This window comes from Sporothrix brasiliensis (genome assembly GCF_000820605.1).
Source record: "Sporothrix brasiliensis 5110 chromosome Unknown Cont18, whole genome shotgun sequence".
NCBI lineage: Eukaryota > Fungi > Ascomycota > Sordariomycetes > Ophiostomatales > Ophiostomataceae > Sporothrix > Sporothrix brasiliensis.
This window is the reverse complement of record NW_024467137.1, coordinates 3,452,416-3,475,894: the sequence shown is the minus strand read 5'-3', so window position 1 is coordinate 3,475,894 and position 23,479 is coordinate 3,452,416. Positions and strand designations below refer to the sequence as shown.

The following is a 23,479-nucleotide window of genomic DNA, read 5'->3' as shown; positions in this document are numbered from 1 at the left end:
GCATTCTGACTGGGTAGATCATCTTTCCAAGTTTGCCCATCTTGCGCGAGCAGAGGCAAAGACGGCCAAAAGAGGCAATGAAAGGCGCCCGAGGTCAAGGCTCCTGAGCGATTCAGGCCGCTGCAGGCAAAAACATGACCAAACCAAACGAACGAGCGGCTGCGGCACCCTATGTATTCGTCTGCATTCCTGGCAGAGAGGGCTCGGTAGGATGTGACCCTTCTGCGTTTTAGTTTGTACTCTGTGCAGCACTGAACCGCGCCGTCGTCACCGACTCGCCTCCGCATCATCACCGGTGCCGGTTCGTATTTGACAGCCCGTGCTAGATGTCGACCAAAGTACTGCAGTATTTGCCAGGCCAATTTGGTGGGAGACATCGTATTGCACCCCCCAAAACGGTACAAAGTCACGAGATGCAGAGGCGGTACAGTTTGTGGCAATATGCACGCCATTAAACGTCAATCTAAGACGGGAGCTCAGGTCGCATGTGTCCTCTGAACACAGGGGTAAGCAGAAAGGGCAGGCTGTGGGATGTGTGGGCGGGGCATGACGAAATAATAGGCAAAGATGAGCCCGCGCCACAAAGTATCGGCCGCAGAATGACAAAACTATGTCCGTCGTATGCGCGAGGAAGTTGTTTGGATTGTCGTTACTCCTCTCTTTTGTTTTTCTGGTTCCGGGGGCACATCGATCAAGGCAATATGCATCAGTATGCACTTTGGTTTGCAACGAGTTCCCTTCTCCATATGGCATCGAGATCAGAATAGAACCTGGATGTGGCATGTCACTTCAACGCATATCGGAGATGCGAAGGATGGCAGTACAAGTGGAAGAGGGGGCTCGACGTCATAAGACACAAAGGGTGGGGAGATGCAACACCAGACGAAAGTAGCCAACGGCCAAGCAACGAAACGGGAAAGATGAAAAGGTCGCAGAAGATGTAAGACAGGAACGAGACGTAGAAACGTAAATGGACAACAGACCCTTCGGAAGGTTTGACAGGTCGACAAAATGTGCTTTGTTCACTGGATGACTCCACACGCACTGTCGCTGGGGGGTAACGGCGGTTGTTGAACGTGCTCGAATATATAAAACCGACTCAAATGAATAGCGACTCTGTCAAGCTGGCAAAATGAAGAGGGTGGAGCGCGGGCGGTCGCCGCTCGCTCTCTGCCACCTGCGGTTTGATGCCTTCGAAGGTAACTTCCAGTCTTGGTTGCACTTGGAGACTGCTTTTGGGTTGCCTTGATCTTTCCTTGGTCTGCTTTGTCCGCTTGGTCTGCTTGGTCTGCTTGGCCTGCCCAGATTGCGTCTGCTTAGAGTGTGTCTGTCCTCCGTGATAATAGGATCATGCGACCCAGGTGACCCATGGCGGGGGGCAAAGAAGGCTTGAGCAGGCAGAATCAAGTCCTTGGCTCGTATGGCCTGGAGCCGTCCAACGTGCCCTTTGCACGTTTCCTTTTCCCATTTTCTCGTGCCCGGCTATGCGTGCTATCCTCCTCTTGAAAAAAGCGGTGTTGATGAGTGATGGGTGAGTGGGGTCAACGGCATGTATTTTCATGCAAGCACTAAAAGCATGTGGGAGGAGCGTGGGTGTTGGAGCATGAAAGATGGTGTGAAGCAAAGCAGTGGTGTGCGGTGCGCTTGTTATCATGAACACCAACAATGGGCGACACCAGAAGCGGAAGGAGACGGATCGTATCTCTGACGAGATTTTTCGTCTGCAAGTCGGGCGGAGTGATGCAACAAATGTCGGGGATGGTGTTGTGGAAGGGATGGCGCGGCGAGACGAAGCGGCCCATGGCAAAGACACGGTGATTGATGCAACGACTAGCCGCCTCAGAACTGAGAATTCAACCACCATAGAATGTACAGCATAATTATTTGCCAGTATCTTCAACGGAGGGGCACGCAAAGGGACCAGCGAGCCAACCGCCTATCGGTCTGTCGACGACCGCCGGAGAAAGCGGCTGGTTGATCGTCGCTGTGTGCACATCGTCAAATGTAAGCTCGTTTTCGCTAGCACCTCAGGTGATCGTCGTTTGCTGATACCCACTGAGGATGATTTGCAGGCGCAGAAGCACAAGCCAGTAGCTTGTCATTTCCAGGCAAAAGCGGCAAGCCAAATAAAGAACAATTAAAGGTCGGACACACAGCAGCGGACAAGAAAAGAAGAAGAGGCAGCAAAAACGCACCAGGAGGCGGGGACGCAGATTCATATGAGGTTATCAACCTGAAGCACTCCACTTTCTTGTCTAGAGCGGTTTGTTTCTAGACAACGTAGGTCGAATTGCGGCGACTGGTATTTTGGCTTTCTTCTCTGAGTCTCGCTGTAGTGTGACGCCAGGCTGTCGGGGGTGTTTAGTGAGCCTCTTGATTTCTCTTCTTTTCCATTTCTTCGGGGTCTTGACTTGTTCGTTCAACCCCGGCTGTGTGTGTGTCTGTTCTGCGTGTTCTATTCTGTCTGTGTGTCTTCACAACCATCCCTCACGGATGTGTCTGAAGTGGTGTCTGAACTACCCACCAAAGCGAGACAAACAAAATGGGCGGCGCGATGACAGTGAACCGGGGGACCTGCGCGGATTGTGTGAACTGAGAAAAGCCAGCTCCGTCACGGATCTGCTGTCTGTCAGCCAGGGATGGCAAAGTATATTGAAACTGGGAGGGCCTTCGCTGGCTCTGGGGTCGTTTCGTGGACTCTCTTGTCAAACGAGGATGCTGTGTTAGCAAGGAGCTTCTCGTCGACGGAGAAATGGGGCTGTCGCTTTGGGGCAATCCAGTGCAACGGTCAAATGAAAAACATAAGCATTGACAACCTCGAAAATAACATCTACCCTCAGCGGCAACAGCACCAGTGGGTAAGTAATATGCATCGCAATACGAGGCATGGACAGCAGCCTGCCAGCCTGGGTACATCTTTCTGGGAATGTCGTGCCTGAAGACCAGCTCAGCCTGCTTTCTTGACAACTGGTTGGTCGATCGTCGACTTGTTCGAAGCACGGCGTCAAGCACTTGGTCGGGATCAAGGCCAGGGCCTGCGGGCCCTGAAGCCACGGCATAACAAAGTTAGCCTCGAAACACGGCCCAACCAGGCGAGCTGCCCAGCCCGTGGCCAACAGTTTTGAAACATGCCGCCAAGGCCAACGAAAGCAGAAAATAGGATAATCGTGTGCAGCCTCTAGAGCAGCAAATCAGGACGGGCATGTCAGCCGCCTCTCTCTGTCGGAGCGTATCTTATCATGCTAGGCCAAGACGACAAGTGCGCAAGGCTAGAACCAGTGAGAGGATTGCGAGCATTGAGGGTGTAGCAGAAAATGCGAGGGGAGCGGGCTTTGGTGGTTCTCCGAAAAGATGGGGCCTGGCTGAGCGCGTCGTGTGTTCTCGACCGATGCCCTTTTTCTGTTGGGATCGCTTCGCAAAACGATGTCAAATATGGCAGTTACGTAGTGGCGTGAGCCTGTTAACAGGGAAGGAGCACGGCGAAGCAGGTACGACACATGCAGTCACCCATCTCACCTTCTTGCTTCGTCAAGTGCGATACGCGCGGAAGCAAAAAGGCAGGAGCGACGAACCAGTCTCTCGCAAGCCGTTCTCGGACGGTTCAAAAAAGAAATAGTATAAAACACTACGGAAAACAGACCATCAGCATCGAATGTACGAAATACACAGTATTCCAAAATGTAAAGTCGGCCCCTCCCAAGCCTCCAGCGCCAAATAAGTGACCACAGACCCAAAACCTATTTTGATGCACCGGTCTCGTAACTCTCTTTTTCTTACGACTTTAATTGCAGTGGATCACGATATTAGCTCGCGGGACGAAATTTAATTGGCAAGTGGGGCCCTTCGTTTTGCTTTCCCTTTTTCCGTTGCTAAGGAGCAGGAACGCGGTCACCGCCCGGCTCCCACAGCGCCTGCTACAGCGATGTCGTCGCCAACCGTTGCCCTCGAACGTTTTCAGGGCAACCAGCGCCAGGCCAAAAACAACAGGCCACGGCCATACGCCAGGCCCATACTTCTCGTTTCTTACGACGTATTTTTACAATGTCTTTTGCGCGCTCCCTTGCGTTTCTGCAAAGTGACACGGCGCATCTCTCTCTGTATGTCTTGCGTCGCACAGAACAGTTCGGTGGAGGGGGTTGACTTCGTTTTGATTTTGTGCTCATGTATCGTTTTATTGTGCTTACCCCCTTAGGAGCGACTGGCACTCTCGTCAGGAAGCCACGGCCTGCACGCCAGATTCGCACATGCTGGTTACGGACAGGCCTGGCCCTTCTTTTTCGACCCTCTTTTGTGACCTGATCGACGCGAAGGAAAACGAGAGAAGGGGAGGGAAAACACCGGACCCTCTCGTTTACGATGTAAAGGTTTTCACTGCTCATTCTTGCCACATACCGACCAGGGAGGCTCCGTGTCGTATCAAAACACCCCTGTGCTGAATCACGATTGCAAGACGAATATCCTCTGGAAAAGACGTACGAATTTTTATTTTTCTTTTTTATTTTTCTTTTTTTAAAAAAAGTCACATGGCGTCTGCAGGCTGCTGCAGTAGGTGCGACCCACTCTCTGGGCAGGTGTCCATTCGCTTTTGATGCGCTACGACTAAGACTCTGGCCCACTAAAAATGCCGGTACTTTGCAGGCAAAGGTATCTCTAGCGCGGTAATTCGGGACTGGGCTGGGCCAGCCTGCCAGTTGTTATTTACTTTCGAGCTGCTCTGCTATCTTACGATTCGTTGGGAATACGGCACAGGTACAAAGTATGAGAACATGCAGCGCATTCTGCTGCTTCTCTACGAATACAACGACTGAGGATTCCATCTTCAAGCTCCTCCTTTTCCTGCCCCCAAAAGCTATGTGATGGGTCCGAGATTGGAAACATGTCTTCGCAGGCGCGTTCTCAGTTCGCCCTTGGCACCAGTTTCGTTGACTCATCGCGACTGTTTCGAGGGGACAAAAGAAAGGCGAAAAACGAGAAGAAAAAACGGGTTTGGCACGCCTGGCACGTCTGCCTCGTAAAACGTTCGGGTTAAAAATAAGTTAAAAAATCTAGCACGAAAAAGGCCGAACAATTGCACGATTCTTGGATGCATCGACACGCAGATTTTTCACGACGCAGCTGGCATGCGAAGGAGCGACCTGTCCACCACAATCGCCCACAGGGCCCGCACTGCACGCCGCCGCTTCGGAGAGTGCCTTCTCGACAACGGCCGGCCGACAGCAAAACTCTCACATCTTCCTCGGGAAATACGATGCTGCAGACGTGACTGACATAAGATACTTCTGTACAGGCTGACAGGCTGCCCGTGGCACCTTCATTCGCCGTTGCCCTGCCGCCGTAGCGCGCACTAGCAAAACTCTACGCTCCAAAATAAAATGATCCCCCCCCTACCCGTACCTACATCGTCAGGGCGATGCGCACATCACGCTTTATCGCGCCGGCAGCGCAAATGACGATCAGAGCCCTGTGCTCAGCCCACCTGCCGCGTATCGGGTTTCTTGTCGGTCGCTGCTGCCCGCCACCCACAAGACACCGTGTTTGGTCCTTGGTCCTGCCCGGAAAAAGCGTACCACGATCACCCCTGTCAGGGCGCCACTACGCTCTTTCCATTTCCCACCCCTGCGCTGGCCAAGCAATTTCAATTGTCCATGTCTGGGCCCAGGGCCCCCCAAAACCCCGTATCAGAAAATACTATGGAAACCCAGCAAATAAAGCTTTTCATGTCGAAAAGGGGCAGGTACGGAAGGTACGATGTACTGTTTTCTCGCACAAATGCTCTGATCCTGTCAGAGGCTGGATGCTCTCCCCAGCAACAACGTCCCAATGCAGCAGGAGCCGCCCACTGTGGAGGCCCAAATAATGGGCATCAGGAACGGGAAGCGAGATGGCAAAACGTCCGCAAACAAGAACCGATGGGGCTCAGGGAGGGCAGGTGCAACGGACAATCTGAGCAATCAACGCCCAAAGGCATGCGCGGTCACAAAGAGGCAAAAAGGTAGGAGCTCCGTGCTGTAAATGAGACGGGCAAGTATTTCGTACTACAGAGTATTCTGCCATCCAATGTGTAGATTGTAGCATCAGGCAAGCACCACGAAGGCCACCACGCGCCGTCGCACGCCCTGGCTTGTGCAGCGTGCACTTCGTGCAGCTCGTTGGTTGCTCTTGCCAGAGCAGAGGCGTTGCTCATTCGTCCTCCAACGTCTTTTCTCCCTCCATCCCTCCTTCCCTCCTTGCTCCCCCTCCACTCCCATTCCCTTCCAAAAGCAAGAGCGTCTATCAAAGGCGGTCCAAGTGCCCCTTCCTCATTCGACACTCGTGCAGCCTGGCCAATCAGGTGTAAGTGTACAAAGTACTTTGAGCTGCTCAGGCGGATCGTCCTCCACCCAGACCACTTTCTGTCTCTCCTGTGAGGTGGTCCCTTCCCCCCTTGGCCACGGGTCCCTGCCTGCTCTTGCCCTCCGTTGCTCCCTCCTGTTCTTTTAAAATAACCGTTCCTTCCTTTTCTACATGCTTCTGTTCTTCTTCTCCTTTCCTCTCTCCTCTCTTTTCTTCTCTCCTCTGCTCTCCTCACCCTTCTTTCTTTTGACATCGTACAAAAAATACCCAGCTTGACCAGTTCAACGCACAACACCCTTCACTAATACTCCCTTTTCTTTTTCTTTCGATTTCTCTTGTGATACCCCCTATTTCATTATAGTCTTGTATTTCTTTTTCTTTCCTAAGATACCCTTCGATACCCCCCCTAATCGCAAGATACCCAAATTTCCAAGTTCCGGAAAGATCACATCCGACAAGCTTTTCGCAAGGCTTCTCATCCCAAAAACAACAACCGTTCAACACACACCAAACTTCCAAACACTACAACCGTCGCAATGGCCGAAGAGCAGAAGCCCGTTGAGGTCCCCGCCGTTGAGGCTCCCGCCGCCGAGGCTGTCGCCGAGGCCCCTGCCGCTGTTGAGGCTCCTGCTGCTGAGACCGCCGCTGAGGCCCCTGCCGCTGTCGAGGCACCCGCTGCCGTGGCCCCTGCTGAGCCTGCTGCTGAGGCTCCCGCCGCCGCTGAGACCGCTGCCGAGGCCCCTGCCGCTGCCGAGGAGCCCAAGAAGAAGGTCGAGCCCATCGAGGAGGGTGTCCTCGAGGCCAAGGGCTCTGGTTTCCCCAAGAGCTTCTTGTACACCAAGAAGTTCTTCTGGTTCCCCAAGGAGGCCGTGACCCCCAAGGACCTGGCTGCCTACGTCAAGTCCGAGAAGGTCACGGAGACCGCCCACCACGTTGTCTCTTGGGCCGCCGAGACTGGCAAGGGTCTCCTTTTCTATGGCGACAAGCAGGGCGAGAAGCCCCACGGTGTCATCCATCTGGTACGTATGCGTATTCATTCATTTGCCGTTTTCACGGCGGCAAGAAATCTACACGTAGACTTTTGTTTTCTAACATGATCTCCCCGCCACCTAGGCCGATGCTTCTGAGCCCACCACCGAGGGTGCCAACAAGTTCCAGGTCACCGCCAAGGGCCACAAGCACGTCTTCAAGGCCCCGACTGCCGCCGACCGTGACAACTGGGTTGCCCAGCTCAAAGCCAAGATTGCCGAGGCCAAGGAGCTTGCTGCCACCGTCACGGAGAGTGAGACCTACAAGAGCACCCTTGCTTCGCTGAAGCCTGCTAAGAAGGAGGCCGCTCCCAAGGCCGAGGACGCTCCCAAGGCCGCCGAGCCCGCCGCCGAGGAGCCCGCTGCCTCTGCTACCGCGGCTGCCGTTGCTGCTCCCGCCGTCGTTGCCGCCGTTGCTGCTCCTGCCCAAGAGGCCCCGAAGGAAGAAGCTCCCAAGGAGGCTGCCAAGGAGGAGCCCAAGCGCCGCTCTGCTTCCGGCAAGCGCACTTCCATCTTCGGCAGCCTGATTGGCGGCAAGAAGGAAGAGAAGAAGGAGACTGCTGCCCCTGCTGAGGCCCCGAAGGACGCTGAGGCTGCCCCTGCTGCTGCTGCTGCCCCTGAGGAGGCTGCTGTCGAGGCTCCTGCCGCCGAGACCGCCCCTGCTGAGGCTGAGGCTGCTGCTGAGCCGGTTGCTGAGGCGGCCCCTGCTGTTGCTGCCCCTGAGGTGAAGACCCCTGAGATCAAGACCCCTCCCGCTACCAAGCGCGGCAGGTAAGTTCACAACCCGTTTGCCGCTGCACTGTGCATTTTCCCTGGACAACTGTCTGACGAATCCCTAGCATCTTCGGCAACCTGGGCTTCTCCAAGAAGAAGGCCGAGGCTGAGGCCGCCCCTGCTCCCCCTGCCAAGGATGCCGCGGCGGAGCCTGCAGCTGTCTCTGAGACTGCCCCCGTGATCCCGGCTGTTGAGGCCACCGAGCCCCTCTCTACTGAAGTCGCCCCTGCTGCTGAGGCGAACGCCGCCGAGGCTACCCCCGAGGTCGCTGCCGCCGCTACCAACGGCGAGAAGAAGGAGGCCAAGAGCGACAAGCGCAAGTCGTCGCTGCCCTTCAACTTCGGTGGCAAGAAGTCGGACGACGAGGGTGAGAAGAAGACGTCGGGCTTCTCTCGTCTCCGCAACACCGTCCGCCTGGGCCGCAAGGACAAGTCTCCTGGCCCCGCCAAGACTGAGGAGGCCGCTGCTGCCGTTGCCGAGGCCAAGCCCGCTGAGGCTGAGGCCCCTGTTGAGGAGGCTCCTGCCGCTGCCGCTGCCGCTGCTCCTGCCGCTGAGGCTGAGGCCGAGGCCGCTGCCCCGGCTGCTGCCGCTGAGGATGCTGCCGCTGAGGTTCCCAAGGCCGTCACCGCCACCCCTGTTGTCGCTGCCACCGCATAGAATGCGCGTTCAGGTTCGCTGTTCAATCGGCGGTGATGAGTTATTGTGATGATTTAACGGCTACACCTCGTTGTTTCGCAACTTTTTTCGTTCTCGCGTCCACCCTTCTTCCCTACTCTTCGCTCGAAGATGTTAATTACGACGACAACCGCCAAAAAAGGAGGCGGCCCTTAAAGCATCTAATACCCCATTGTCTGCCGTTTGTTTCGGGTTGTTCGGTTTCTGCATTTGAGATACCCTGTTTAAGAGAACGACCATGTCACCAGCAGGTTCTCGCTCCTCGTCACTGAGCAGCAGAGCAGCTCTATTGCGTGACATAGGTTGATTCATTTATTTTGCCATTGCCTTTCCTTTTCGATTTGCTTTTTTGTCGTTTTTGTTTTTCTGTTTTACGTGTCCGAAAAAAACCAACAAAAAAAGATCAACAAAAAAGTATACGCCTACGGACTCTATACCACATATCATTACCATACCTCTTAATAATTCACATACTGCTTTCTGCCATTGCAATGTTTTTGTTTCGCGTCCGTCTCTTTGCTTCTTGCTCTGTGCATCTCTTTACGCTGTCGCCAATCTCGCATTGGCGAGCAGCTAGCTTGTCGATGCTTCGAGTGTACATGGACATGAAGGACATGTTGTAGCTAGCTATTGGCGCACACCCCTTCTGCTGGACAAAACAGCACCAGACAAGTATGTTTCTTCCTGTTGGCAAACGGTATGTTTGGCTGCTTTCCTCGATGCGTTTTCAAAATTAGTTGTTTATTTAGGAGACTGTCTGCAAGTAAATATGAAGTTGTTTTATACAGTGCCAGTGAACAAATCCTGGTTGTGTTAAAGCAGATACAAGATGATTCCAATCGTAGTGCTTCTATTTGGTTTTATTTTTTTTTATTCTGTTATTTTTTTTTAAAAAAAAAATGTTCAATCCTCTTTCATTTTCTTCTGGTATTTTCTTTTTAACCCCCTCCACCTTCTTCCCCTCCATCCCCAGATCGTCCTAATAAAATATGCAGAATAAACGGCAAGCCTAATATCATTTTAGATTAACGTGCTGCCCTTTTCTACAAAGAAAAACAAGACGTCTTATATCATTATCATTTGTGTTCAATTAGTGAAATAATACTCCTTGGTGGTATCTTGCGTTTACCATAAAACATCGTCGAAGCAATAGGCTCCGCATGAGAACCTACAACGCCGCCATTCCGGTTCCCTAAGAAAAGTGAAGGTGTCTTGTCTACCCCGCCAATTTTGTAAAGCCGTTTCGCCCAGTCGAAGTCGACATAAAAATGATAAATAACACCCGTGCAATGACCATATCGCGTATGCCCAGTGGCACTGTATTGAAGGGCAAATTTACTTGCTTCGCTTGCTGGCAAAAAAAAAGGGGAAAAACAAAGAAAAAAGAAAGAACAAAGAGACCAAGAGAAAAGATACATGAAAAAGCTAGTGAGGCACGATAAAAAAACCCCCCGAGATGGCACCATGTCTAGATGACTTAGTATCATGGCATTGCGTATGATAAATGTGACGATGTATAAAATAGGATATGAAGTTAAGGAGAGCCGAGGAGAGATATAAATGGGCGTGGCGGATGGCAAAGATGGACGGATATCACCCAATTTCTAAGTTTGCAGTCTGTGCAAGAGGACGCAGTGCAACAGGGTACTTGGCCACCAATTCCTGAATCTTGGGCGTCAGCTGCGCTAGGCGGAACGGCTTAGAGATAACGTCGTCGATACCGGCTGCCAGGGCCGCCTCAATCTGTTCTGACCGGGCGTAGGCTGTGACCGCGATGACGGGAACATGGCCTGGAAGCGTGCCGCTCCGCTCCAGAGCACGGATGGCCCGCGCACAGGTCATGCCGTCCATGACGGGCATTTCCAGATCCAGAAGAACGATGGAGACATATGAACCAAGCGGCCGCAAGCCCGAGGAGGAAGCCGAGGGTGTCATGGCGGCGCTCGCGGGAGCCAATGCCGACGGCACCCTTGTCGCTTCAGGTTGCCCCTTGACACTGGATGCAGGCTCGTCCTCGACAGCACTGCCGCTGTCTGAATTCGCCTTCCCAAAAGAGGCAGCCTGGAGCAGAATTTCCAGCGCTTCGCCACCGTGGTTGGCTACCATTGTCCGGTTTCCACATTTGTCGAGCTGGCGCTGCAGTACCCTCTGGTTGACAATGTTGTCCTCCACGATGAGCACATCCAGTGTCGGCGAGACGTCCGATGCTCTATTGGTGTCGTCGGGGGAGCGCTTGGTAAGTGAGGAGACAGCAGCGTTGCTGATGATAGGTGTGGGAGCGGCCTGAGCCTCTTCCCTGGAAGGGCATTGGTGGGAGCGCGGTTCTGTCGCCGCCAGAGGCCAAAACGGTGACTCGACCATCAGTGGCGGCGATGGGAGCTGGGGAAGGACGGTGGCCGTTGACGCTACCGTTGTGCTACAGGTACAATTCCCGGAGCCATCCTTGAGGCGATTGGACGTGTAGGCCACGACAGCAGAAGCGTCCGTCGCGGACTGTGAACCAGAGACGATGGCGGAAATATCCGATGCGCCGGGCTGAACACCGGCGGGGGTGGACGGAACTTTCCTCGCCTTGACGTAAAACGCAAACGTGCTGCCCTCGTCCTTCTTCGACGCCACGCCGATCTGGCCACCCTGCAGTTCTGTAAGGTTGCGAGAGATGTAGAGGCCCAGGCCTGAACCGCCGTACTGAACATGCGTCCGGGGCGATGTCTGCAAGAAGTGCTGGAATAACTCGTTCTTTTCGTCCTCCTCCAGACCCTTGCCTGTGTCGGACACGGCGACGTGAAGGTTGATCAACTGGCCGTTGCCCCAGTCGGCACCATCGGCGATACTGGGAGTGTCCTGCCGACTGGGCAAGTAGGAGACTTCGGCGATGGAGCTTGAGACATCATTTTCGGCAGGGTCGCATTGGCCGTCGGAAGCTGCGAGGGAGACAACAATGGAGCGCTGCTCGCAGGACTGTGTGAACTTGATGGCGTTGGTCAACAGGTTGATGAGGACCTGGTTCAGCCGCGACGGATCAAGCCTCAGCCAGTTCCCGACGCCGACGAGGTCCAGGTACGAGGGTTGAACGCGGAAGGTGCAGTTGATGTCGTGGGCCAGGAGCTCCGCTTCGAACATCTTTAGTGTGCCGCGGACCACCATGACGGGCTGCACATCGACGGGGGTCACGGGCAGCAGCTGGGAATCAAGCTTGGAGAGTGTGAGCACGTCGTCGACAATTCGCTTTTGATGATTGGTGCAGAGCGTGATGGTGCTGCTGGCTTCCTGGATGTTGTCGAAAGCGCGGTTGAACTCGGTCGTACTTCCGTTGGCCGCCAGACGCCTGAGCTCGTTGACCGTGTTCGTGATCTCGTCGACGGTCTGCAAGATGGCACTAAGGGGATTTCGCATCTCGTGGCTCGTGATGTCAATAAAGTTCTCCTGCTGGCGCTTATGCTCTACGGCTTCTTTGCGGAGCTGAATCTGGAACTCTTCCGCCAGCTTCTGCTGGGAAATGTCGGTGATGCACCCAAAAATGCCCTTGAGATTACCCTGGTCGTCCTTTTCCGGGTATGCGCGCAGCAGAACCCAGGTGGTTGTCTCGATGGGTTCCGCACCCTCGGTCTGGATGGTCGTCTTCTCCTTGAACCGGAACTCGTGCGTGACATTGCATTTATCGTTGACGAGCCGGTTCCAGACCACGGCAAGTCCTGGCTGGTCCTCGTCCTGCACGCTATCCATCCAGGTGCCCCAAACGGACGAGGCGTCGTTGTTGAGGGGTGCAGCGACTTGGACGGGGGTGAGGGAGCTGGATGGAGGTGATGACGCAGCGACATCCTGTCGTGGGTGGCGCGAAATCTTCCACCACATGTCGTTGCAGTATGTTATCCGGCCCGTGTTGTCGGTGACAAACATGCCGACAGGCGTAAATTCGGCCATGCGCATGAATCGGTTTTGGCTGTCGACGGCCTGCTGGGTTCGGATCTGGAGCTGGTGTGAGAGCTCCTGGCGATCCTGTGCCGCTCTGCGCGCTGCCCACTGGCTGCGGCGCACTTCTTCTTCATACAGCACCACGGACGCCAGCGATGTTGTCAGCTGGCGTGCCAGCAGGTGCACGAACAAGCGGTAGTCCCGGTTGTACGACAGCCTCGGGTTCGTGCCCATGACGATGAAGCCCGAAATGGATGGGGAGGAGGTTGTGGAGTCGGACGTGACAGTAAGGTGCTGCACGGGAATGACGACGACGGTGCGGCAGGGATCGCCGAAGCCCCGGTCGCCGTGCAGGCCGGCTAGGAGCTCGGTGGGAAGCGTGCCGTTCTCGATGGACAAAACGACCGGCGGAAGCACGGTGGACGACGGTACGCTGCTGGTGGAACCCGACATGGACTGACGCATATACGGTGCGAAGCCGTCCTCGCTGGTGCGAAGATCCAACGAGTGCACAGCGGCTGGATGGTCGCGCGGTACGCCAAGCGAGCCCTCCAGCACAACATGGGGTTGCGGATTGGGCAGAGTGCCCGGCGTGGTCGACGACACTTTGCTCTCATCGATGTCGCTGCTGTTGTTGGTGGTGCGGACGACGGAGTAGATGAGCGCAAAGGGCACGTCGTACTCGTTGTCCTCCAGGCCCTCTCGGGCCGCCTGCCAAAAGCCGGGAATGGTTTGTGCCGTAGCAGTCTTCTCGCCCACATCGTTCAGAGTCAACATGCGCCGTTCATTGACCTTCCGCCGGGTGTTTTCAAAGGCGGGGTTGAACAGGCCCACAACGGAGCCGTCGCTGCCAACCATGGGCACAAGGGACCAGTCGAAAAAGGTCTCTTCGCAGAACCCATGGCGGTTGATGAACAGGTGGTTGTCCTGCTTCAAGACAGCCTGGCCGGCATTCCAGGCGCTGTCAAAGATGGGCTCCAAGTCGTCCCAAATCTCGGACCAACTTTGGGCGAAAGGCGAGCCCATCAACTGCGGGTGTTTCTGGCCAGCCAGCGAGGTATATGCCTCGTTGTAGATCACCGTGAATGACGGGCCCCAGTACATTGCAGCCGGATGCGGGCTTGCCACGACGAGGTTGGCCATGGTGCGGAGGTCACTTGGCCAGTGCTCAATCGGCCCCAGAGGTGTGGAAGCCCAGTCGATAGATCTGGCAAACCGAATGTGCGCTGGCATGTCGTCGGTCACGGCAATGCGTGTCCAGTCAAAAGACTGCTTCACATCTTCGAGGGGCGGGAACGGGACCAGGCTGGCGCCGAGATCGATGGCGGTTGGTGCCGCCGTTGAAGAACAGTCGCCACCGGCAGTCACAGACGGCAGAGAGATGGCCTCATCTTGCGGAGGGCTCTTCTTGGCCGGTAGGTCAGGCCCACCTGCGGCGGCTACGGTCGCAGTGGTACTGTTTCCTACCAGAGGAGAAGGCTGTGATGGAGGTACTGGCGCTTCGAAGCCGAGGCCCCGAATGACACGGAAGCGTCGCCGGAGAGTAGATGCACTCCACCGCCAACCAGCGAACGAAACAGGGGTTTGGTTCAGGGCGGCGGACTCTGGCGTCAATCGCAGCGCCCAATTCTTGAACTGTGACAAGGCGTCATCGTGGTCGGTGCTGGACAGCTTGACTAGGATAGACGGTAATGCCTTGAGGGCGGTGTTGGCGAAGACGACCGCCCACGGCTTGTCCATCTGTTCGCTATCCGTGGCGCTGGCATCGACGAGGAACGTCGGCCGATCGTCTTGGTTGAGTAGCTCAACGAGATCGGCATTCTGTGATAGGAAGGAAGCCGGCTGCGGAGTTTGCGGAGTGCCTGAGGCCGAGGTAGCCGGGCTGCTTGACTGAGTCGATTTGCGTTCGCCGTTCGCCATGGTGCCCTGACTTACACTGCCTTTGGTGAGAAATTGCTTCCGTACAACTTCGTTCCCGGGCTCATCTCGCAGACGGCCAGTCTTGGCGGCCGTTGTGAGAAGACTGTCTGGCGCGGAGACGTCGTCTTGGAATTCGTCTTGTCTGTTGTCTCCATTTTGTCCGTTTTGTCCGTTTTGCCCGTCTTCATCGTCTTGAGCGTCTAGGCCGAGGATGCTGCTGGTTTCCCGGTTGAAGTCGGAGGGTGTGATGATTTTGGACCGCAGAGACGCTCGCTGCTCCGGTATATCAACGGCAGCACGGTTGTCGGGGAGCCCGGCGGGGGGTGCAGATGCCAGATACGGTTGCATGGCTATCGAGTAACTTCTTGGCCGGAACAAGGAAGAGGGGTGCGGGCAGGGGGGATGCGAAGGCGAGCTGACAGAACGGGGTGTGTCGGCGTCGGTGAGTCCTCCGGATGCACCGCCGCCGCAACATGCGCCACCTCTTGCAGAACAACCCGCCGCGCCAGCAACAGCGGTGTAACCAGGGAACTCGTGCGTGGGTGCTAGCACATTCCGGCTGATTTCGGAGGCAATCCACGCCGGGACCGGCTGGTAGGTGGTCGAAAAGGAAGAGTGGCTGGTCACAGACGAGAAGAGCGAGGAGGATGACGAGGTCGGCGACGACGGGTGTTCGGTCGGCGATGAGACGGACGGGGCGGGCGTCGAGACGACGGGGGCTGCGCCGCGGCTCAAGCGAAGATGCTCCTTGACAGACGTAGCAACGGATGACGGCCTCGTGGCAGAAGAGCTGGAAGGGCGAGCGTGATCAACGGGTCGGCCGGTGGTTTCGTTCTCCACAGGCATGAAGAACATGAAAAGAGCTGTAGCCGATGCGGGCCGGGATGGAGGGGGGAGAACTTTGTCCCGATGGTGAACGATGAAGAATCCAATGGCCCAGTAGAGGCTACAGGGAAAGCTGCACGTTTGAGGGCGAGAAACAGAGGAAAAGAAAAGCCGAAAAAAAAAAAAAAAACGCTATGGAGCTGGCAATCCTCCCAGTCCGAGGTAAGAACGGTCGTATACGGCGTCCAAGAAGAGGGTATCAGAGGGCAACCACGAGTCTATTTCGGATTGTTGATTCATAGAGAGCAGTCTCGGAGACGACTGCAAAGTGTGCTGTCTGTCGAGGCCGATTCGATGAGTCTGAAGGTACACATCAAAGGTCAGATCAATACATCGGGATCGACGGCGATGGTCGTGTGAAGTAAGGCTGGATGCAATTGCTAGTTGGTGAGAGGGTGCGAATGATGCAGGGATGCTGAGCACTGGTGGTGGATGCTGGATATCGAGGAAGACGACGAACCGACATAAACAAGAGAGAACATAAAAAAGCCGCGAACAAAAAAAATAGCAATCGTGATGTGGAACGACGGAAAGAAGAGGGTCGATTGTTTATGGGAGACGTAAGACTCAGGCAAGGCAGGTGGAACAAGTCAGCAAGCGAGAAGGATCGAATGGACTCCGTTCGGCGCCGCATAGGCCGGTCTGGGCCCAGGCTCCAGCATCAAAATATGGGGGAGCCGGGTGTGTGCGCAGTAATTAGAGTTGGAGGAAGGAACGAGGGGAGGTAAACACCAACCAGCTACCAGCTACAAAGTGTCTGCTGTTTGGTGCTCAAATTTAAAAAAAAAAAAAAAAAAAAAAAAAGTTGGCGCCAGTGGCCAGTGGCCAGTGGCTGTTAGTGTTAAGGCTAGCTGGCCAAGGGAGGGAAGGACCAAGGGAGAGGTTGAGAAGCTCCATCGAGGTCCATCAAGGACAATGGAGGCAGAATGGAAGGGCTTTGGAAGGGGCGAATGGCTAGTCCAGGAGCTGGTGGCAGCCAGCAAGAGGGGTGAGCTACAGAGAGGGCAAGAGCGGGCAAGCGCGGGCCAGCATTGGTCTTACGGCATGAGTGAGCTTGTGAGCACCTGAGGAAGGAACCGTAATTGGGTCTTGGAATGGGGAAGGAGGGAAGTTGAAAGAGGAAAGAGGAAAGAGCGGGCTCCGATGTCGAAAAGGGCGTACCAAAAAGGACAAAAAGAAACGAAGCAAGCCCCGGGCCCAGGCCAATATGTCACCAAAAGTCAAAACAAAAGAAAGAAGAAAAACCAAAACGAGCTAGAGCAGGTCGATGACAATCGAAACAGAATGGCCTTCTCCCGCGTGTTGTTGTAGCGGGTGGTAGTGGATTTGCATCGATCCATTTTTGATTGTGTGGCTGCCTGAAGAGGCAGGGGCTAAGAGGTCTGGGCCCTTCGAATTTACAGCTGCGGTCTTGGGCTGCTTTCCTCTCCAGACGGCCCTAGCCAGGTTACATAATCTATGAAAAATGACTGCCGAAGTCGTCGGTCATATTCTGCAAGTCGCTGTCCCTGGAAGGAGACTTGTCGTCCCTTGTTTTTCTTTTTCTTTTTCTTTTCTTTTTCTTTTCTTTTTTAAATATATATTTGATTACTATTGACAGTTCGTGACATGCGGCCGAAGTACTCGTCTGCCTTTGTGTCCGCAGTAATCGCGTCCTTGCACCGCCAGCCATACGTATACGTAGCCCACAATACGACGCAGCTGGACATGCATGCAGGGGGTGCGTCTTTTTGGTCCGCTCGCTCGTTTCCTTCTTCGTTTCTTTCTCTTTGCCGCTTCTAATCACCGGCTCGTCTCGTGACGATGCGTCGGTGCCAAAGGGACGACGTTGAGAGTACGGAGGAACAACGCGTACAAAGACGATAGACAACGATGAGATAAAGGGCGAGAAAACGAGAGACACAAAGAGCCGGGCCCAAGGCAAGGCTGGACCATACAGGCCTGGCCCAGACCACATTCCACAGACCACGAGCGGAAAACGCAGAAAACTCGCAGTCCTCTGGAGACGGCGAACGGAGAAATGCTGAAGCTTTGCAATGCGTGCGTTGCGGTGTTGCGGTATTGTCAGCCTTGGCAGGCGCCATGGAGGGTGAGTGCATATCAACAGCCGTCTGAGGCAATACGACATAACAGACACGTACTTCGTACACATACAATCTTACATGAAAACCCGCTTATGCTCTTCTGCTGAGTAGACACGACAATGGGACGGGTAAGATCAAAGACAAAAAAAGAAGGAAACAAAAACCGAGACCAGAAATTAGGAACGGTGCTGAGGCATGAATACTGGAACGGTTGGACTTGGCGATGCCCCCAGTGATGGGGGTCTCTCGCCAGGCCATGAAGCGCGGAAGCCAGGCCACCGCCAGAAACCCTCAAATGACAGCGGATGCCCTGGCCTGGGTTGTTTGATTGAGGCCAGCCCCGAGCGAGAGAGACTGGCCTGCGCTCCACTTTCGGCGCACATGAGCTCCGGGTAGGTCGGGAAACGCGTGTACGCCGTGCGTGTGTACTTCATACACTTGCCCTGTCGTACTCAGCATGGTATTACGGCGTGGGGCAGACATCCTCATAAGGTTGTGAGGCTTGGTCTAGACTCTCGAGCCAAGCCAACCACGCCGATGTGTCTCGGGCACAGGCATTCTGCGGAAACGAGAACACGGTGCACGAATGGGCAAACAGTGCTGTCGGCAGCTCACTGATACGGACGGGCCTGGTGAGCACACGCCCGTTTGAGAGGGAACAACGCCAGTCTTCCCCAGGGTCAGAGGGTCAGAGGGTCAGAGGGTCTGGGGTCTGAGTCTGGGTTGCCGTCTGATCTGCCAACTGCCACCCTTTGTGCGGTCCACGTTGCACCCACGATTTGAGAGCCACGATGTTCTCAGAGAAGAAGACGACAAATCTCGTAGTAAGAGACTGCAGCGCTGCTCTTTGAAGTGGCCGCCAAGGGACATTGTCGATTGCTCATGCCAGGCGCCGATAGGGACTAGTTCCGCTAGTCAGACATGCCCGTTACATTGCATTTGCAAGGCAAAAGGAACGATTCGGGGTCGAGGGGGTGTCGGCAAAGGCCTGTGTCGGTCCCTTATTGTCCCCTTGCCTTCCTCTTTTTCTTTTCTTTTTTCTTTTTCGTATTTCTTTTTTTTCGTTTTTCTTCCTCGTTGTCAGACACATCGCCGGGGCACATGCCAGCGGCCTCAAAGAAGGCAATTCCTTTCACGTCTTTATTGCCCATTACCTCAAACGAGTCAGCCGTCGGGGCAAGTCAGTGTGAGACAATCGGTTGAATCTCGATGAACATGCTGCAGCCAATCAGAGAACTCCAAATCGGCCACTAACACCAGCTTGTATTGCTCGAGCGGAGCAATTACGCTGAACCGCAAAATCTTTTCTTTGTGCAACAAATCCCTGTTTGCTCTCTCCCGCCTCGCCCTGCCTCCTGTGATCAACCGAACAAGAACGGCCGAGCGGGGCGTGGCGTGGCATAGATCCGGTCTAGACCGCAAGGAACTCATGCCCCTTCCCTCCTAATTCGTACTCTGTTCACAGTCTCCCCGACTTGTCAGGAAGCTTGCTTCCTTTCGTTTTTCTGTGCATAACCATTTTATTCTTCAGCCTGAAAACAAGGATGAACTGACTTTTGGACTGGCTGGAAGAAACGGCCAAGAACGATCGTTTTGCTGTTACGAAGCCGCTAATTAACATGAAAAATCTTGTAAAACAATATGCAATTGTTTCTCTCTCTTCATCCTCGTGGTGCTCGCCTAACATCGCATCCCTCACCAAGTGGCTAACGTGGTATGCTTGGACGGGACCGTTATTTATTGGGCAAATCTAGGTTCGTCTTCTTGCTTTGAATTTGCATTCGCGGCCATTTCTCTACGCGTGTTTACACTGCCACAGGGCTCTACGGAGCTTTACAAACCCCGAAACAGCGACAGGCCGAAAAAAGCCAATCAACGAGGCAGGCTTTTGTACGGCACTGATGGGCTCCCCTGTTCTCGGCATCCGCTGGTTTGGCCATGCGTAAAACCCAACGTCTACAAAGCCTTTTCTTTGGTGCAGTCTTTTCTTGCTGGGGAAAGAAGATATTTTCACATCCTCTAACGGACGCTTTGGAGTCATTGGTCAGACAAACGGGCTGCAAGCTGGATACGGAAAGAGACGTAGTAAAGATCCCGAGAACAGACGGGGCAGACGCTTGGTCGGAAAGCGCGACCCGGTGAGGGATGGCAAAAAGAACGTAAATAGTGGAAGGAACAGACCATCGCCGATTAACCTGCATTACTCCGTCCCTCGGCCTTGGCCATGCCTTCTCGTCTGATCCCGAATCTAGCCCACCCTGGTACCAGTGGAGGGGGCCGAAGGTTTGTGCCGGCCGATCGACGGACGGCTACTGGCCACACCAAAGTCTAGATCGGTGTGCCGCGATGTTGCCGCAATGTTGCTACGGGAATCAGAATGAGGAAGAAAAGAGACGGAAAATTAACACGAAAGAGAACAAAAAGGAGACAGAAACCGTGACGCTCGAAGCACAACTTGGCCGTTTCCTCCGCCCAGTCCCTGACGCCCATCTGCACAACAAACGTCACACCGTCCATGGCACTGGTCTTTTTCACCGGGTCGCTTCACACTGTCAACGCTCGCTTCCCGCTAGGATCATGGGACGATCACCGTGATTGCCGGACATCGAATACGATCGACGGCAACTGCCACACCACTCGAGGTTATAAAAGATAGCAGACACCTTCTCTTGTCTGGCAGCTCACTCACTATCCTGCCCCTCTGCCGTTGGGATCCTCTGATGGCCCACCACGAAGAAGGCTCTGCCACTAGGCCTGGTGGAATCTGGCTGGATTTGACGTGACCCGGCAGTCCCTCTCAGAGCATACGGGCGTTGGACGACCAATGCGGCCATGCTTGGCCTTGGCCTTCAACGGCCGCCGTCGTATCTAGCATTTGCCGTACCGGTCTGGCAATGCCGTTGGTTTCAAACGGTTTATACCATCGTGTCCCTCTTTTATGTTTTCTCCTCTATCTCCCGACTTCTATCACACGTCTTTGTGCTCCCATCGACAAGCACCCAAGTGCGACCGGACCATGAGCACAATGATCGGCGGTGGAACGTGCGCACAGCGTATTGCATCTCTTCCTAGAACTTTCCACCCGCCTTTCTCACTGCTTTTTTATTTCCTTCGTCGTGCTTGATGCCGTCGACCTCTGCGAACGAAACATGCGCAGGGTTGGACGGACGCACGCATTATATTTACATCCGCCATTCGATGCACGAAAATCAAGAAAAGAATCAGCATCAAGGAAAATCGGATTCTCTCTGCTTACGTGACGAGCGGTTGTTTCATGTTTCATGGACACCGCATACTCGCATATTACCTTGCGGCCTGCCGTGGCCCGTGCCCGATGGGCACATTTATCCCCAAAGTCAATGAAAGGCATCGCTTTCGCACCAAAAGTGTTGCCCTTCTGCCAGCCAAACCTCTCGCTTGACGGACGACTGGCGCTCTGATTGGCCTGTTCGGTCTGTAGATATGCAGAAAACAACCACACGGCATTCGAACCCACTTTTTTCACTGTCTCCCCACCCACTGCGAATCGCCCGCCTTTCCTTCCCGGCGCTTAACTGCCTCACTGCCTCGACTTCACGCTGGGGCCCCATTCTTTTGTGCCTTTCCCATGCGCTGTGTGGTTCGCTCCTTCCCCCCCTGCACGCCCGTCTTGCATGTCTGTGATGTGATGAAGACGGCAGGTGCGCCCCTTGATTGGCTGGCACATTGCACATCGTTGCTTCTTTCCCAGGGGGTTACCTTGGTGGTATTGAGTCCGTTTGCTGTGATTCGCTGGATTGCTGCTGCCGTTGAGTGCTCTTGCTCTAACTCGTCCGTCTCTCGTCCTCTTTGGCACTCTCCCTCCCTTTGGTCTCACACTTTCCTGCTGGCGCATGGCAAGATGGCCGCAAAATGGCGACGAACGTGAGTGCGGGCATGGCGGTTAACCGCCGGAAAACATGGTGTGCAGCGCTGTGAGGAAACAGAGCGAGTGTGTGACAAGAGGCGCTCGGGTTGTTCTCAATGGGTGCACACAGCAAAGAAGTGGGCGCCAAGAACCAAGAACGAATGAACCACGAGGAAGGTGCCGGAGAGGGAAGGCGGGATCTAGGACTGGGTGAGAGGGAGACTGGGAGTATGGGAAAGAGCAGATGCTTGACAGTCGTGGGTGGGAAGGTGGGAAACAAATAAAACTGAAAGAGTCGTCCTTTCCCTTCTGATCGGTGTTCCTTCTGCTTCTCCTTTTGCTCCTTTTCCCCTTCCTTTTCTTGCCGTGATCGTTTTGTTGTTCGACCTTCACGTCCATTCGGCGCCCGGCCTCTCACCACCCCATCTGGCTCGTCGACACTGCTGGTCAGAAGACACGAGGCTGTGTCCCTTGCTTCGCATCCCGGAGTCGTCTACATCTGTGGACATATCGACGGGCATTTCCACGTCGACAAGCCCGCACAGAGCTCACGCAGGGCCTTGTTTCTGGATTCCGGCGAAAATCGTTGTCGAAACAACGAGACCGAGCCCGCGCTTCACACACACACCTACACAGCCAAGATGGTCTATCGGCTGCTCCGCCGGCCATGGCCGCGCCGGAAGATCTACTACAGCACGATGATACCGGAACTGGCCTGCACGGTCGGCCTGCTGGTGCTCTTCGGCCTCGCCCAGCCAAACACCTACCGCACGCAGATGTGGCAGATTGGCTTCAACAACGGCTTCAACTCAAACCCCAACATGATTCTTTACGCCTATGCGAACCATGCGCCCCTTCCGAAAATCCCATTTGTCTGGTCTCAAGCGTATGCCTTCCTGTGCCTCTGTTGCATGCAACGTATCTGTACCCCCCCATAAGTCCTTTTCCTAACCCACGGTCTTCTTTTGTAAACAGTCTCACGGACTTCAATGTCGCCATCGCCGTCCTGTCTCTTTTCGTCCTCATCGCCAAGATGATTGCCCTCATCATGCACGTCTTCTTCCCCATTTTCGGCCTCCTCATGTCCATCGCCATGGTCGCCCTGTACGCGACCAGCGTCTATGGACAGGCCGGCCCCGACTATGCCGATGCCCGCTATCCGAGCCCCGTGGCCTGGTACATTGCCAAGAGCTGCAGCTACGCTGCTGCAAACAACGTAGTCACCGACTGCATGATGGCCAAGAGCTCCTTCGCCATCACGGTTCTTATGCTCGCTGTGTACCTCGCCAACTTGGGCTTCGCCATTTGGGCGATGGTGCCGAACAAGGCCCTGGACATTGAAGACGAGGATTCCGAATCGGACGACGACACACCCAGTTCCCGCAAGCAATGGGAGATGCAGCCACAGGCGATTCGGTCGCCCGGACTGCGGTCCGCCGGGCTGCGGTCGCCCGGGTTGCGGTCGCCCGGGTTTGGAGGAGCGGGAGGAGGAGGAGGAGGAGGGGTGTTTTCTGGCGGAGGCCAGATGGCGTCGCCCTTCACCCCACGCACGCAAGCCTTCAACTCGTTTGACAGGAACGCCTCGCCGTTTACGCCTCGCACACAGGCCTTCCACACGTTGGACCGGAAACTGCCGTTGCGGGCGTAGAGTTGCCCACACTCTCGCCATGCATGTCCTGTCGTTTTCCACGCCGTCCATCAAAACGGCGGCGGCTGCACAGAGGTGTAGCACCTCTGTCTGGCGTGACACTCACCATATTGTATATATGAGGTGAATCTCAGATTGCCCATTTCTTTTCTTTATTTTTTTGGCTTTGCTTTACTTTGTACGAACCGAAGATATCTCTGGGTCTGTTTTTTTTGTTTCATATGCCTTCACTTATGGCTACTGGCGTCTTGGTAAACCAGATTAATTTTATTTTCTATCTGAAAGAATCATCCTTTGTCGTTTTGAACAGTCGAATGGGCAGCAACGTCGG

At 54.7% G+C, this 23,479-nt stretch overlaps 3 protein-coding genes across 3 annotated transcripts; 2 read left to right on the top strand and 1 right to left on the bottom strand.

The window, feature by feature from the left end:
- Positions 1-6,869: 6,869 nt before the first annotated feature.
- On the top strand, positions 6,870-8,792 carry SPBR_01499 (uncharacterized protein; the record flags this gene model as incomplete). Its single annotated transcript, XM_040759809.1, has 3 exons — positions 6,870-7,352; positions 7,447-8,132; positions 8,201-8,792. 3 exons carry the CDS (start codon positions 6,870-6,872, stop codon positions 8,790-8,792), a joined length of 1,761 nt encoding a protein of 586 aa, XP_040619916.1.
- A 1,611-nt stretch (positions 8,793-10,403) lies between these two features.
- Positions 10,404-15,491, bottom strand: SPBR_01198 (histidine kinase group protein; the record flags this gene model as incomplete). The annotated part of the gene is made up of 1 exon (XM_040759509.1): positions 10,404-15,491. The coding sequence occupies one exon, from the start codon at positions 15,489-15,491 to the stop codon at positions 10,404-10,406; it is 5,088 nt and encodes a 1,695-aa protein (XP_040619915.1).
- Positions 15,492-22,141: 6,650 nt separating this feature from the next.
- On the top strand, positions 22,142-23,148 carry SPBR_01885 (uncharacterized protein; the record flags this gene model as incomplete). Its single annotated transcript, XM_040760195.1, has 2 exons — positions 22,142-22,386; positions 22,476-23,148. 2 exons carry the CDS (start codon positions 22,142-22,144, stop codon positions 23,146-23,148), a joined length of 918 nt encoding a protein of 305 aa, XP_040619914.1.
- Between the last annotated feature and the right edge of the window lie 331 nt (positions 23,149-23,479).